Source organism: Numida meleagris, chromosome 7 (assembly GCF_002078875.1).
Source record: "Numida meleagris isolate 19003 breed g44 Domestic line chromosome 7, NumMel1.0, whole genome shotgun sequence".
In the NCBI taxonomy this organism is placed as follows: Eukaryota; Metazoa; Chordata; class Aves; order Galliformes; family Numididae; genus Numida; species Numida meleagris.
Window position 1 is genome coordinate 16,137,514 of NC_034415.1, and position 12,432 is coordinate 16,149,945.

At 36.3% G+C, this 12,432-nt stretch overlaps 1 protein-coding gene across 5 annotated transcripts in view; it reads left to right on the forward strand.

Annotated features, from left to right (window-relative positions):
• The window catches only part of COL24A1 (collagen type XXIV alpha 1 chain), a 122,066-nt gene that overhangs the window by 22,716 nt on the left and 86,918 nt on the right, over positions 1–12,432 (forward strand). For all 5 annotated transcript variants that reach the window (XM_021405130.1, XM_021405132.1, XM_021405131.1 and 2 more), the window contains exons 6-10: positions 1,649–1,702; positions 3,076–3,129; positions 8,283–8,327; positions 10,568–10,621; positions 11,695–11,739. In XM_021405130.1, the coding sequence (XP_021260805.1) occupies positions 1,649–1,702; positions 3,076–3,129; positions 8,283–8,327; positions 10,568–10,621; positions 11,695–11,739 (252 nt within the window). The remainder of the gene's footprint in view (positions 1–1,648; positions 1,703–3,075; positions 3,130–8,282; positions 8,328–10,567; positions 10,622–11,694; positions 11,740–12,432) is intronic.

Genomic DNA, 12,432 nt, shown 5'->3' on the forward strand with positions numbered 1-12,432 from the left:
ACTTATGTGTATATATATACGCACACACATTTCAGTAGGTGGGTAGTAGGTGGTCTTAATTTGTTAGGTTATAAATTATCCTTTCAATACAAGTGCCTTCTGAAACTTTATTTATATAGAAACTAGCCAGGTGCTTGCTATGAATTGACTATGAGCATTCAGCTGACCTACACAGACTGCATAAACTGAAATTAAACACACTTTGGATCTCGAAACATAGCAGATAAGCTGACTGTTCTGTCGCTGACTTAATGCAGCTTTGTATTTCACCTTTTAAATGCATGCATTTTTCTCTTCTGTATTGAAGCATCCTTTATGCACTTGTTTGAAGCATGGAACAATGTTAGCTAATATCCTTCTCAGTGTTTCCACTGATTTTTTTCAAACAGAGTGCCAGATTCCACCCCTGAACATGTGCAAACAGTTCCCACCAATAGCTGAGTGTCCTCAGCATTTAATTTCTGGTAAATGATTGACAGGGGTGTTAAAGTAATTAAAAAGTATTCATGAAGCTTGGCTGCATTTCTGGCTCTCTGCAAAAAGGATTAGTTCAAGAAAATCTGGCTTATGGATTTTGGCACTGTTCTAACTATGCTGTAATGCTACATATATTAAATAATAAGGTGCTTTATTTTCTGCTTGAATCTTGACCTGTGGTCATGTGTTCATCCACAATTGATGCATAACAATGACCTGGTTTTCTGTTTGTTTGTTTGTTTTAGTAATTATTTTAACTAGCTGATAGCTGATCACAATTCTGTTTCCGTTCTTAGTTTAATATGTTTGCATAGGAAAATGGAAGCAGAAGACAAACCGGATTTGTTCAAGGAATATAATAATTTACCTTCCAAAATGTAAACCAATTGCTGAAAAGTACTCATATCTTTTACTGTGCTGAAGAACTGTGTTCTGTGTGGCCTGACACACCAATTTAACACTACAGGTTCTGCTTAGTGGGAGTGCTTCGGAAGAACCTTTTCCAAGCATTAGTGTAGGATTGTATTAATCTCACGGATAGGTTCCTGGGGAAGCCTGTGAGGATGAAAGTGGTTGCTGAAAGCACGCTTGTTGTGAGAGCTGGAAATTTTGAATGGAGATAATAACTTAGCGATCATTGTAATTGAAAATGATATCATTATGTAGCTTTGTTGGGACGTGCCAGTTTGTGATAAGGGGAGTTAAGCTTTTGAAGTGAGAGAACAGATTTAAACAGGCCTACTATGCAAAGGAATTGAAAATATAGTTGCATGGAAATTGGAATAATAGCATTCTGTGCTGGTATCCATTTTGTTTTAATATGATAAATCAAAATTTTACTGGTAAAGTGAAAATCAGAGTGTATATTCAGTTATAATTGTGAATACAGGCACACTGACTTATCTGTATCCCTAGCCAATTTACAGATAAAAACTTTTTATCAAATGTTGTTGTGACATGGAATTTAGAAAACACATCTCCTTCCAGTGTGAATTGCTGTATTTTGCCATGATTGATTACAAGTTTTTGTCTGAGAACTTTTTTGGTAATATTGATGACGTATATATATTTCCCTTTCTCTTGGTACAACAGTGAAAACATTTGTTTCCATGTATATAATTAGAAACTCTCTTCCCTGTTGATATTAATAAGCTCAATTTCTCTGCAATAGGGCCCTAAAGGGGACCCAGGATTCTCCCCAGGGCAGGGAAAACGTGGAGAAAAGGTAACACTCTCTTAATTACTGCAAAATATTAAAGTCTTGTTTAATTGCCACACAAGTTATAACAAGACAATGCTTTGTTTTATTGTACTTCTGATGTGTTATGACACTTCTGTGAGGCTGATCAGTGGAGACACAGGTGATGTAATGAGCCACAGGCAAATAGAAAATACTACTCAAAGCTGAAACGTAAGTTGTGTGTTATTTCATTTGGGGGAATGCCAAAGTACTGATTCCCGTTTTCTTTATTACTGTGCATTAGTACAGACAGACAAAATCTGATAAGTGTGCTCATTATTGTGTACAATCTTGCAGCTAATCAGTTTTTTATTGTAGTTAGTCAGACTCTTGATGCTAAAATTTGTCCTCGCATGTGAGACTTTTCCAGCTAGCTTCTTCTATGCTGCTGTAGACAAATTAATGGTTGTTCTCTCTCCGCTATATAGTTATTAGATATCTATATATTTTATATATATATGATTTTCATAGAAATTGTGGGCTTAAAAGCTTGTGACTATTTTTAGATTAAAAATCTACTACTGCTTACGTATTAAACTTTTAAATGAAAGTGATAATGCTAAACATTTAATGGCATTTTAATGTGTTCTCTTTCTTAGAATGACTTGTGTTTATGCTGGATTTTATTAGGAGTGTTTGCCGGTAGTTCAATAATGGAATATTTATGCTAAGTACCAAAGAGATAGGAGTCCAGGAGTTGGTCTATCCGTGACAAGTCATTCATTAGCAAATAACTGTTGTTTACTAACTGCTGATGCATATGTAAAGTAAGATTTCTTTGTTTTTGTCAAACCCTAACATTCTTAAATATGTATTTTCAGTGTTTAAGAACTGCTGAGAAAAATTCAGAAATATTTCAACTGATGCACTGATAAGAAACTTAATGCTGCTTTTGTAGAAATTGCAACATTATTTTAAGCTATCCAGCTTGTACTTCTGGCATCCTAAACAGAGTCATGGAGCTATACCTGTCCCCTAGAAACTCAAGGTATATTCTTTGGCAGGAGCCCAAACTGCCATGGGTATATTATTGAACAGTCTAAAGCTCACTCACGTATGAGTACTAGCTATACCTAAGTGTATATAGCACGCATCTATAATCCACAAATATCAGATTAGGCATTTTTATAGTTCTCAGTGTTTTGGGTTCTTAAATTAAACTCTTACTCAAGACAAATTTTCTCAGCCCAATTACCAGTTGGTAGCACTTGAGGAAATATAGCCTTCTCAGATTTTTCTCATTTAAGAAAAAAAATATCAATTCATACAAAATGTTCAAGAAAAGATATGACTTGCTACATGTTGATAACCTTTTGCCATGGTCCAGTACAACATTGATTCTGACTGTTGTTGTACAGGGTGATCCAGGCCCAATAGGCTTTTCAGGACCACCGGGGATCAAAGGCCAGAAGGTAAGTTCCTGTTTCTTATTTCATGCAGCCCTCTCTGGCTCAAATCTACAGCCACCAGATGGAATTAAAAATAGAAAGTGTATGAGCTTTGTTTACTGTTGGTACTGTCAAATGTATGAGGTCAGAAGTCCACTAGTGCAAAACTTTCTCTCAAAAACTAGGCAAACAGATTATGGCAGGCATGGCATGCCCCTGCTGAAACGCAATGGTTGTATAGGTGCACCTGCAAGATACAGCCATTTTAAGATTGACTGTATTCAATTTTCAGTAGGTCTTTTCATTTTTCTTTCTACATTGTGTACTTCACAGTATAGAAAAAGCTCTGTGGGATCACATGCTCTTTTGCTGGTAGTACTTCTGCATTATTTACTTGTTTCCAAACATGTGCCAGGATTGCTAAATAGAAGCCAAGTGAAATAAGTTCCCATTTTGGGTGCTACTAGTTTTCTAGTATGAAAAAGGTCAGGTACTACACACTGCATTAAGGAATACATAAAAATTATGGCAGTCCTATGTATACCGGAAAGCAGAAGGCAAACAAGGAGTTTTGGGAAGGGAAATGGAAGGATGTTGCTAGAGAAAATGATACCGTCTTAAGAAAATGAACACAGAGAGTGAGGGAGTGAATATAGTTTGTGCGGAAGAATATCTGCTATGTCTGGTAGGCTGCTCTGGCTAGGCTGTATTATTGACAAACTGGTGAAAATCAGCAAGAAAGCTGGGGAAAAAGAGCTGTTAAATACTGTTTTTTAAGAAGAAAGTTCTGTTTTGCAAGTGTAATAAAAAAGCATGGAAAACAGATAACACAGTAGAATTTAGTACTATGTAACATTAAAGGCAGTTGTAAATTGTCCATTAGAAGGATGGAATAAATTGTTAGAAAGATGGGCTCTGGTATTCATGGTCTTACCTTATTGTATAAAGGAGAAGTAATACTTAAGGGCTTGCTTATTACTGAATTAAAGGAGAAACTGTATTGCAACAAAAGTCATGTTCAGTGTTATAGGACATCTTATTTGATGTTGTATTAATCTTCATGTAAGACAATAAAAAATATATGTATATATCATATACTAATTCATTTCTAGAATTGACAGAAACGGTGAATGTGTGACCAGAAAAGGAAGCTATCACTGCAATAATGTCAGGAGGAGTGTGGATATGTACTTTGCCAAACACACGTGGTCCCAGTTCTGTGAAACAGACAAATGTGTAGCTGGAACAAGAATTTGCATCCCCTCTTGTGAGAGCTAACCAATAAGTCTGGACATTGATAGCTTTTGTTACTTACTTGAACTTGGGCTGCCTTGAGATTCCCCAACTATTATGCCTTCTCATTTCATCAGGTTTATGGTTAGAAAACAAAGTAGTTTTTGTTTTAAAGCTCTTTAGATGGGAAGCAGCTGTCACTTGTTCTGGATCATGAGAATGACATTTAGGGGTAAGGAAATGAAAATCTCATGGCCATCATGCTCTCTTCCTGCCACAAGAATTCATCCCTTATCTGAGGGTTGGAGACTCAGTGAAGAACTGGGATCACTTGATCACTGGAAACTTTACTCTCTGTTTGCATATTGTACACATCAGACACTAATTGGAACCACATTTAAATTAACTTCTGCCTGACCCGCATTGCAAGAGCACCAGGTTTTGAACAGCACTGAACCTGTAAACAATAAAAAGTATTTTATGCTTTAATTTTTTTAATGACAAGTTCAGAATTAGTTGCATCACTTTTCAATATATATAAATGGGTAAACATGCTGTCAGACCGGTCCTTTTCTGTTAGTTAATTGTGATCTTGGAAATCGTTCTCAAAGGAATGTAAGTAGAAAGAGCTGTGAAGTCAACTAGATACAAGAATAGACTGCAGGATAAAAACAAGTACTTCCATTTTTGTTCTGTAGCCCAGTGTTACTGGGTATTTGCCACAGTGTTGAGTAAATAACATATTTCTGATCTACTTCTCTTCCAGTTAAAAAGGAATATAAGAAAATCTTATAAGAATTAATGGTGTCAAAAATTGTTTGATTTTTCACAGATGGTTTATGTTGACTGAGCTATTTCTTTACCGTATTTGATAGCAAATAAGTCTAATGTTCTTCCAGATTTTCTTTTAATAATTATTTTCTTTAATAATGTAATACAAATCTACTACTTTTCTGAAAGAGTGGTCAGGCGCTGGATGATCTTGTAGGTCTTTTCCAACCTAGCTAATTCCATGATTCTAATTCTATAAGTCTATGTTATTTTCATGAAAATTACTTTTTTCACACTGATTTTTGGTAGTGTCTTCCTGAAACACTTAAGCCCAGGGTTTGCTTTTTCTTCTGCAAACCTGACATCATTTTCACACTAACTGTGGTGGTTGTGGCCATGGAGCTGCTTTGGGCACACTGCAATGCCTGCTGCCCTCCTCTGGGCAGGACTGCCTTGATTGCACCTGTGGATTATGTTTTGTTTAACAAGTTTTCTAATCTGAATTCTCCTGCTTCTGGACTTTGTCCAGTGTTGTTCAGAGCTTATAAAAAAATACTTTGTGGAAATTTGAGGCAAATGTGCATATTATTTTCACTTTTTTGACCTGAATAACTTTTGAGAAGCCATATGCTTCTGGTTCTTTCTTGGATAAGTGAGTTCAGTAGATCATATTAGAAATGTGTATTAGAAAAATTCATTTTACAAAAAATAAAAACCAAAAATTTTTGAAGCCCTCAATGCAGTACAACGGCATAGGTAAACTACTGCTTTCGATTATAACTATAAAATGATATTCTTTCTATAAAGCTGAGACTATAGTTTTTTGTTTGGTTTTGTTGTTTTTTTTTGGGGGGGGGGATAATAAAACAAAAGTATGTTAATAATCAGGACTCTATGAACAGATTATTTTGATGGACTTCATTACACATCATGTGTCATAGTCCATATCCTCGTGTCTGCATATAAAACATATTTCTCTTTCCTGTAGCACAAGGTGCAAAACCAAGCTTTGCCAAGTTCAGGGTAAGGTTTTTCTTGCTCTGGATAGGGTTCTGAATTTGTTCTAGCATAAGCACAGAAAACTACATGCTCATGAGGTGTTTAAAGCTTGATTTTGGGCATCTTTGAAGGAGAGAAATGATGGCTGGAAATGTAAGAGTTAGTTTGCAGAGAATGCTGTTTCCAGAGCACAAATCTTATCTTGAGCCATTTCTGACAGTGCCATCTTAAAATCAGTCCTTGTAAAACTTTCCTTATAGTAGTCCAGAGACTTTGCAAGGATGGAAACCCCCTCATTCTCCTTCCCCACAAGAAGGGCCTGCTTTACCTCTGCAGACAGGCAAGTAGTTGCCTCTGACAGCCAGACAACTGGGGCGGAGATTCATCCACGTAAGGATAGTACTCCTGTGTGCAGACATCACTTATTCTGGGTCCTCAGCTTCACTTCCAAACAGTTAAATGATTTTAAGTGAATTAAGAAAGTGCTAACTCTGAATATGACTATGTACTCTAAAATAGGATTTCACTGCAGTTTTCCTCAGGCAGAAGATGCTTTTGTGTAGACACATGCGCACGGGTAATTAGTCCTTCTTCATCCCATAGTTCCTTGTCTTCCTTCTTTTGAAATTGTCCATGCAGCTGTCTTTTCTGCTAAATCCACTCACTTTAAAACTAGATTGTGACAGAATTCTCTGTAAGCGTTTACATGTATAGCAGTGCTTCCCTTGTACTAAAATAATTAATTATTGAGAGATTTCTTCTAGTGATGCCTATTTTATTTGGTCATTTGATCAGAAGAGGATGAAATTCTGAAATTGGCAAAGCTCATGAAATACATAATGGGCTGGTACTGTAACAAACTGAGGCACAGTTAGAAATCTAAATGTGTGCTACTGACTTATACTGGCATCTTTAGTTCTGCTTGATCGGTTTGATAAGAATATCTGTTCTTTGATTACTATAATAAATCAGAATATTTTGTAGCAACTTGTTTATCCACAATCAGATTAACTGTTTTTTCCAGGATGTCGATTACAGAATTTTTAATTTTTTTTTTCAACAGCAGAGCAGAGCTTCTTTCTCAGATGCAAGATAACATATCAAAATTATTTGACTCAAGTTACAGGAGGGGATTGAAACCACAGTACATTATAATTTTGTGAAGTGGCAATAACCCACGTGTGATTAGCAAAATGAAAGGACACACCTGCCTTGAGTTTAGAGAAAATGAGGCCTTTGGGTTTCTTAATGAATACATCTCTTTTAGAACAAAATTCTTTAAACAATCCTGTAACAGTAAAACTGCCTAACAGATGTCATTTTCTTCTATTGCCTAAGATTATCACTGGGCGAAGTCATTCTGTCCTTTAATCTTGCATATAATGACTAATTCCATACAGCAGCACACTTTTGGTTCTACAGAAGCTTATCCAAAATGTGGGGATACCTGGCTTGCTGAAATAAGTTGCAGAATTCCTTACAGTAGGTCTGTCACATAACTTTAAATCTCTACTGGCTAAGAACATCATATCCCAAGACAGCCAGATATTCCACATCATCCAAGACACTCCTACTATTCAGTCAACATCTTAAAAACCAGTTTTGTGATAGATTTCTATGCGGAATAAGGATTGTTTTGGTCTTTTTTTTTTTTTTTTTGAAGCTGCAGCTTTGGGGAACTTCTATATTCCCAGCACCTCTGCAAGAGATGTAGAGGGCAGATACTTGGCCTATGCATAATCATGCACTGTTACAGGTCAGCATGCTTGGGTCTGCTTAGGTGAGCGCAAAGACCAAGAGGCGGATAGTATGTTCTAGATGTATTTTCAGTTCTTTTTTTCCTGTAAGAAATACATTATGGTTGAAATGGTTAAAGTTTGACAGCTTCACTGTTCCAGCACCACAAGAAAGATTTCTGGGATGAGGAGCAGGCTATTCTCTTCGCTGGTAGGAATTCTGTAAGGGCTAGAATTTATTCTAAGTGATTTTTTTTAAAAAGAAATATTGATTCCTGAAAGGTCTTCCTTCCCTGAGAATGTCCTGGAACCATCTGGGACAATACAAACAAGTTTGGATAAGGTTTTTTCTTGATAATGGGAAACTAGCGTGGGAAGCAAAAGTCAATTTGGGGTTTTTTAACAGTATTTATCACATATCCATTTCTTTATCTGCAGGGTCATAAAGGTTTTATGGGACTGCAAGGGCCACGGGGTGAGCAGGTAAGTAATGATAACACAGTAGACTGTACTCTTTGGATGAGCAGTTGATGATAGAAGAATACATAATCCAATATAAGTGTTTAATATATGCAATCAGTGTAAATTACCGACTGCTTAAGGATTCAGATTGCATAGAGGTCAGTGTGGTGAAAAATGGTCTAGATGAAACAGGAAAGACCAACTTATTTTTCTTCAACTACCACACTGGCTTGGCAGAGGCTGTGAAATTTTTGTTGGAGCCACAGTTTAAATTCTCTCAATCCATCTACTAATTTAATGCATTTTTAATCTTCTAGTTTGTTGAAAATGAAGTGTTTATTCAGTGCTTTTTCTCACCTCCCTATTACTTCAAGAAGCAATCTTTTGGCAACAGCTGATTGCTGAATGTGTTGTATTAGCATGAGAAAGGCACCTAGCAGCATAATAGGTGGAACTACGAGTGCCCTTTTGGGAAACACTCAGAAGGGAACTGGCAACAATAACAGATGATAAACACTAGGAAGGAGGAAAAAAAATACATATACACCATGCATACCTTCAGTAAGTTTTTTCCACAAATCTTTTCTCAATTAGTGGTGCTTTCTATAATAGACCCTCAGACATTTTACAGTGATGTCTGTAGTTTAGCTGTGAGATAAAGTGAGAGACAGTGGAAGAAAAGTCATTGTTAACTTCAGGAGAATAGTGTCTCAAACTTTAATGGAGTTGGTGGGGAAAGTAATCGATCAGTTGCCATGGAGGGAAAAAAGTGCAACTTGCATTGAAGAATTATTCTGCTCGTTATTTGTGCAATCAAGCATGAGTTCCTTTGAAGACAGTTCATATTCAAGAATGTGAGAACTGGCAATGCGCAAAACTGTGTGATATCTCAGTATTCTCATACTAGTGCTGTAAATGTTTTCCTTTGTTATTGTTTAGAAAATACTCTGACTTCTCTTTTAAGAGAGCACTTCAGGGAGAAGTGTTTAAATTTACAAGTAGTTCTTAGTGCTGTCATTTTCAGACCTGGCTGGAGAAGATGATGAATTAGACCAGTCGTCATCTGTAGCACTTAAACGTGCCTGTAGGTTTTTAGAAGCTTTTAGAGCAAAGAGAGATATTACTCTGAATTGTGAATTGTTGAGCTCCTTAAATAGCTGGTAACAAAAGCAGAATTTTAGAAAGAGGTTGTAAATGCAATGATTCTGCTACTTTTTGAGCTTTTTCTTATACATATTTTTTTAGTTCCATGTGAGCCAAAAATAGGAGATCATAGATCCTAGTTCCATAGCAGAACATCTTCTGACAGATGGATCACTTCCAGTTGAAAGCAGATGGCAGATCATTGAAACAAAAAATACAGCAACCTGTTTTTCATAGAATCATAGAATCCTTAGAGTTGGAAGGGACTTCTGGAGGCCATCTAGTCCAACTCCCTTGCAATGAACAAGGATACTACAGCTAGATCAGGTTGCCCAGGGCCTTACCCAGCCTCACCTTGAAAGTCTCATGGGAAAGTCTCTGCATTTTTCAGTTCTGGTTCCTGTTGCTGCTGTTTCCAGTAAATCAGCTGTGAAGAGTTCAGAGAGGGTGTCCTGATCCATTGCTATAGTAACACTGACATATGACTGGGTGAGAGGTTGAGGCTAGGATATTGTCCGGTTTATGGACTTGGCTTTCATAAAAGAAAGTTAAGTGAACAGAGGTAGATGGAGCTTCTCATGTCTTTGTGATGGGGCCATAGCATATGGCATCATTTCAGGAAAGCATCTTTTTCAGAAAACAGTGAGGCGTGCAGATTTTAAGTAGTAAAACAACAACAAAATTGACTTTTGGATTTTATTGGGAGGAAGAAGTCGGAAAGAAGCTCAATACATTCGTGTCTAATCCACAGCTATACTGACCTGATTCTGGAAGAGCCAAATAAATTTGATCTTGTAAGGGCACAAGGATTTTTCTTTAATGAAATATTTAACACACATCTGTTAAAATATAGCTAAGACCAGTGCAGTTACTTTCTCCTGCAGTCCTCCTCAACTACTTCCATAAGTTGCATCTATATTTTTATTATGGATCTAAGTTATATACTGTTTATTTCACAAAGTCTTACACTACTCTTGTAATACTTTCTTAGAGATGTGTAACTGATGTTGATGGAGTTACTTACATATAATGATACATACAACTCCAAACCTGACATTAAGCTTGTTTTCTCTCTCTCTCTTTTTTTTTTTTTTTTCTTCTTTCCTTTTTCAATTTAGGGAGTTCCAGGAATGGCTGGCAATGTTGGGGCAGTTGGTTACCCTGGCAGGCAGGTGCAGTAACTATGCTAATGTCTTGGTAGTTTGGTTCTTGTCCATTTGTTCTTTTCAAAAGTACCACAACTAACTCTTCTGGAACCACTAAGAGTATAATGTATTGGTTTACATCCTGTGCTGGAGGCATAATGCTATACCTTTCCAGTGCACACAAATCACATTAACAAAGTACCAAATGACTTAATGCTGTAGTTCACAGAACCCCTGGTGGTTCTGTATGTTTTAACTTAATATTTTAAGTTCAGAAGGAATAGGAAACTGCCTATTGCTGTATAGTTCCTCCTGATTTGCCCTAGTGTATTTACTTCACTGCTGAAACTATTTCTTCAGCATTTTAGGGAAACAGAACATTTTCCAAGTTGGAAAAAATATATAAATTGAGGAGAACCAACAAAACCATAAAAAATCTTTTTATAAATGCAAGCACTTACTTAAATACTGACTTATTTTTTAATATAAGGTAACAGATACCTCCAGTAATACAAGTAAGGCAAAGTAGAAATATTGTTTTCCCTATATAAAGGTATGTGAGCCAAATTCAGTTACTGACTTTGTGTGTTTATGTCTGCTTAAAGAGTGAAATTGACCAATACTGGTTTATTGGGTTAGTTTGTAATGACTATATATTTAAAAATTCCATTACAATACGTTATACAGTAATGGATGGTAACATATTTGTATTGAATCACATAAAATGTTTAGAGCATTTGGATTACATATACTATTCTGACATTAGCTTGAAAACAAATTGAATTGTGTCCAAATATAAAAGCTTATGAAAAGCCCTGTGAAATTTTGTCACCATAAAGCCAGATGACTAGGTCTGGAAAAAGTTTCCTCCAAGAAGAAATAATTGTAATGTAAAGGAAGCTTCGATCACTGTCTCAGATTCAGCTATGAATTAATGAGAGAACTTTCTGAACATGGTCCCAGCGCACTGGTTGATAATATCCTCATCAATCTCGATCATTTTGGAGACTATATTATAGTTGACAAACTTTTTTTTTTTCCAAACAAAGCATATCTGTTTTCTTAAATGAAGTACAACTCATCTTTATTTTTCTTAATAGGGCTTAGCTGGACCAGAAGGTAACCCAGGCCCTAAAGGTGCAAGGGTAAGCAAGCATATCAAGCATTTTGGCATACGTGTCTGTTTTCACACAAAACGTATGTAAGAAAGTGGTTGAGGAATTGTACTCACTCCTGCCAGTTATACGCCCAATGAATCCCTATGTCTTTACAGAATTCGCAAGTGAGAAATCAGTGTTTATTTCAAAATAAAAGTATTACATTTTTTGCTATGGTGAGTAATCTCCTGTTATTGCCCTTCCTCTCATTCGGTATGCGTATGGGCAAGAAAAGTAAAGCAATAACGAATGTGGGGATGTGAGGGCTGGGAATGAGGAGTGGACATTTTTCTGCCTGAAGCATTATTTTCATGATGGAAGCTATCAAGAAGGTGGATGTATCTGACAATTGCAATCTGTGATGGCTACAGAGGTTGATAAAGGGAAACAATTTTGGCACATAAACAACAACCTGTGTTGCACAGGTTGTTGAGCAGTTTGCTGTGTTCTCATGCATCTATTAAAGCTCATTGTGTCGTAGATTTGTTCTTATCCTGTTTTTTAAACGAAATTACTAAAAGCATTTACCTGCAATAGCTTCTTAAACATGAGTCTGGTATGTTGTTTTTTTTTTTTTTGGCATGTGTTATTTTGATATCAGTTTTCATTACAGTGATAGGGAAAATGAGTTTGTCAGGATCAAGTGCCAACAGATATTGCACCCTCAGGGATTCTATCTCT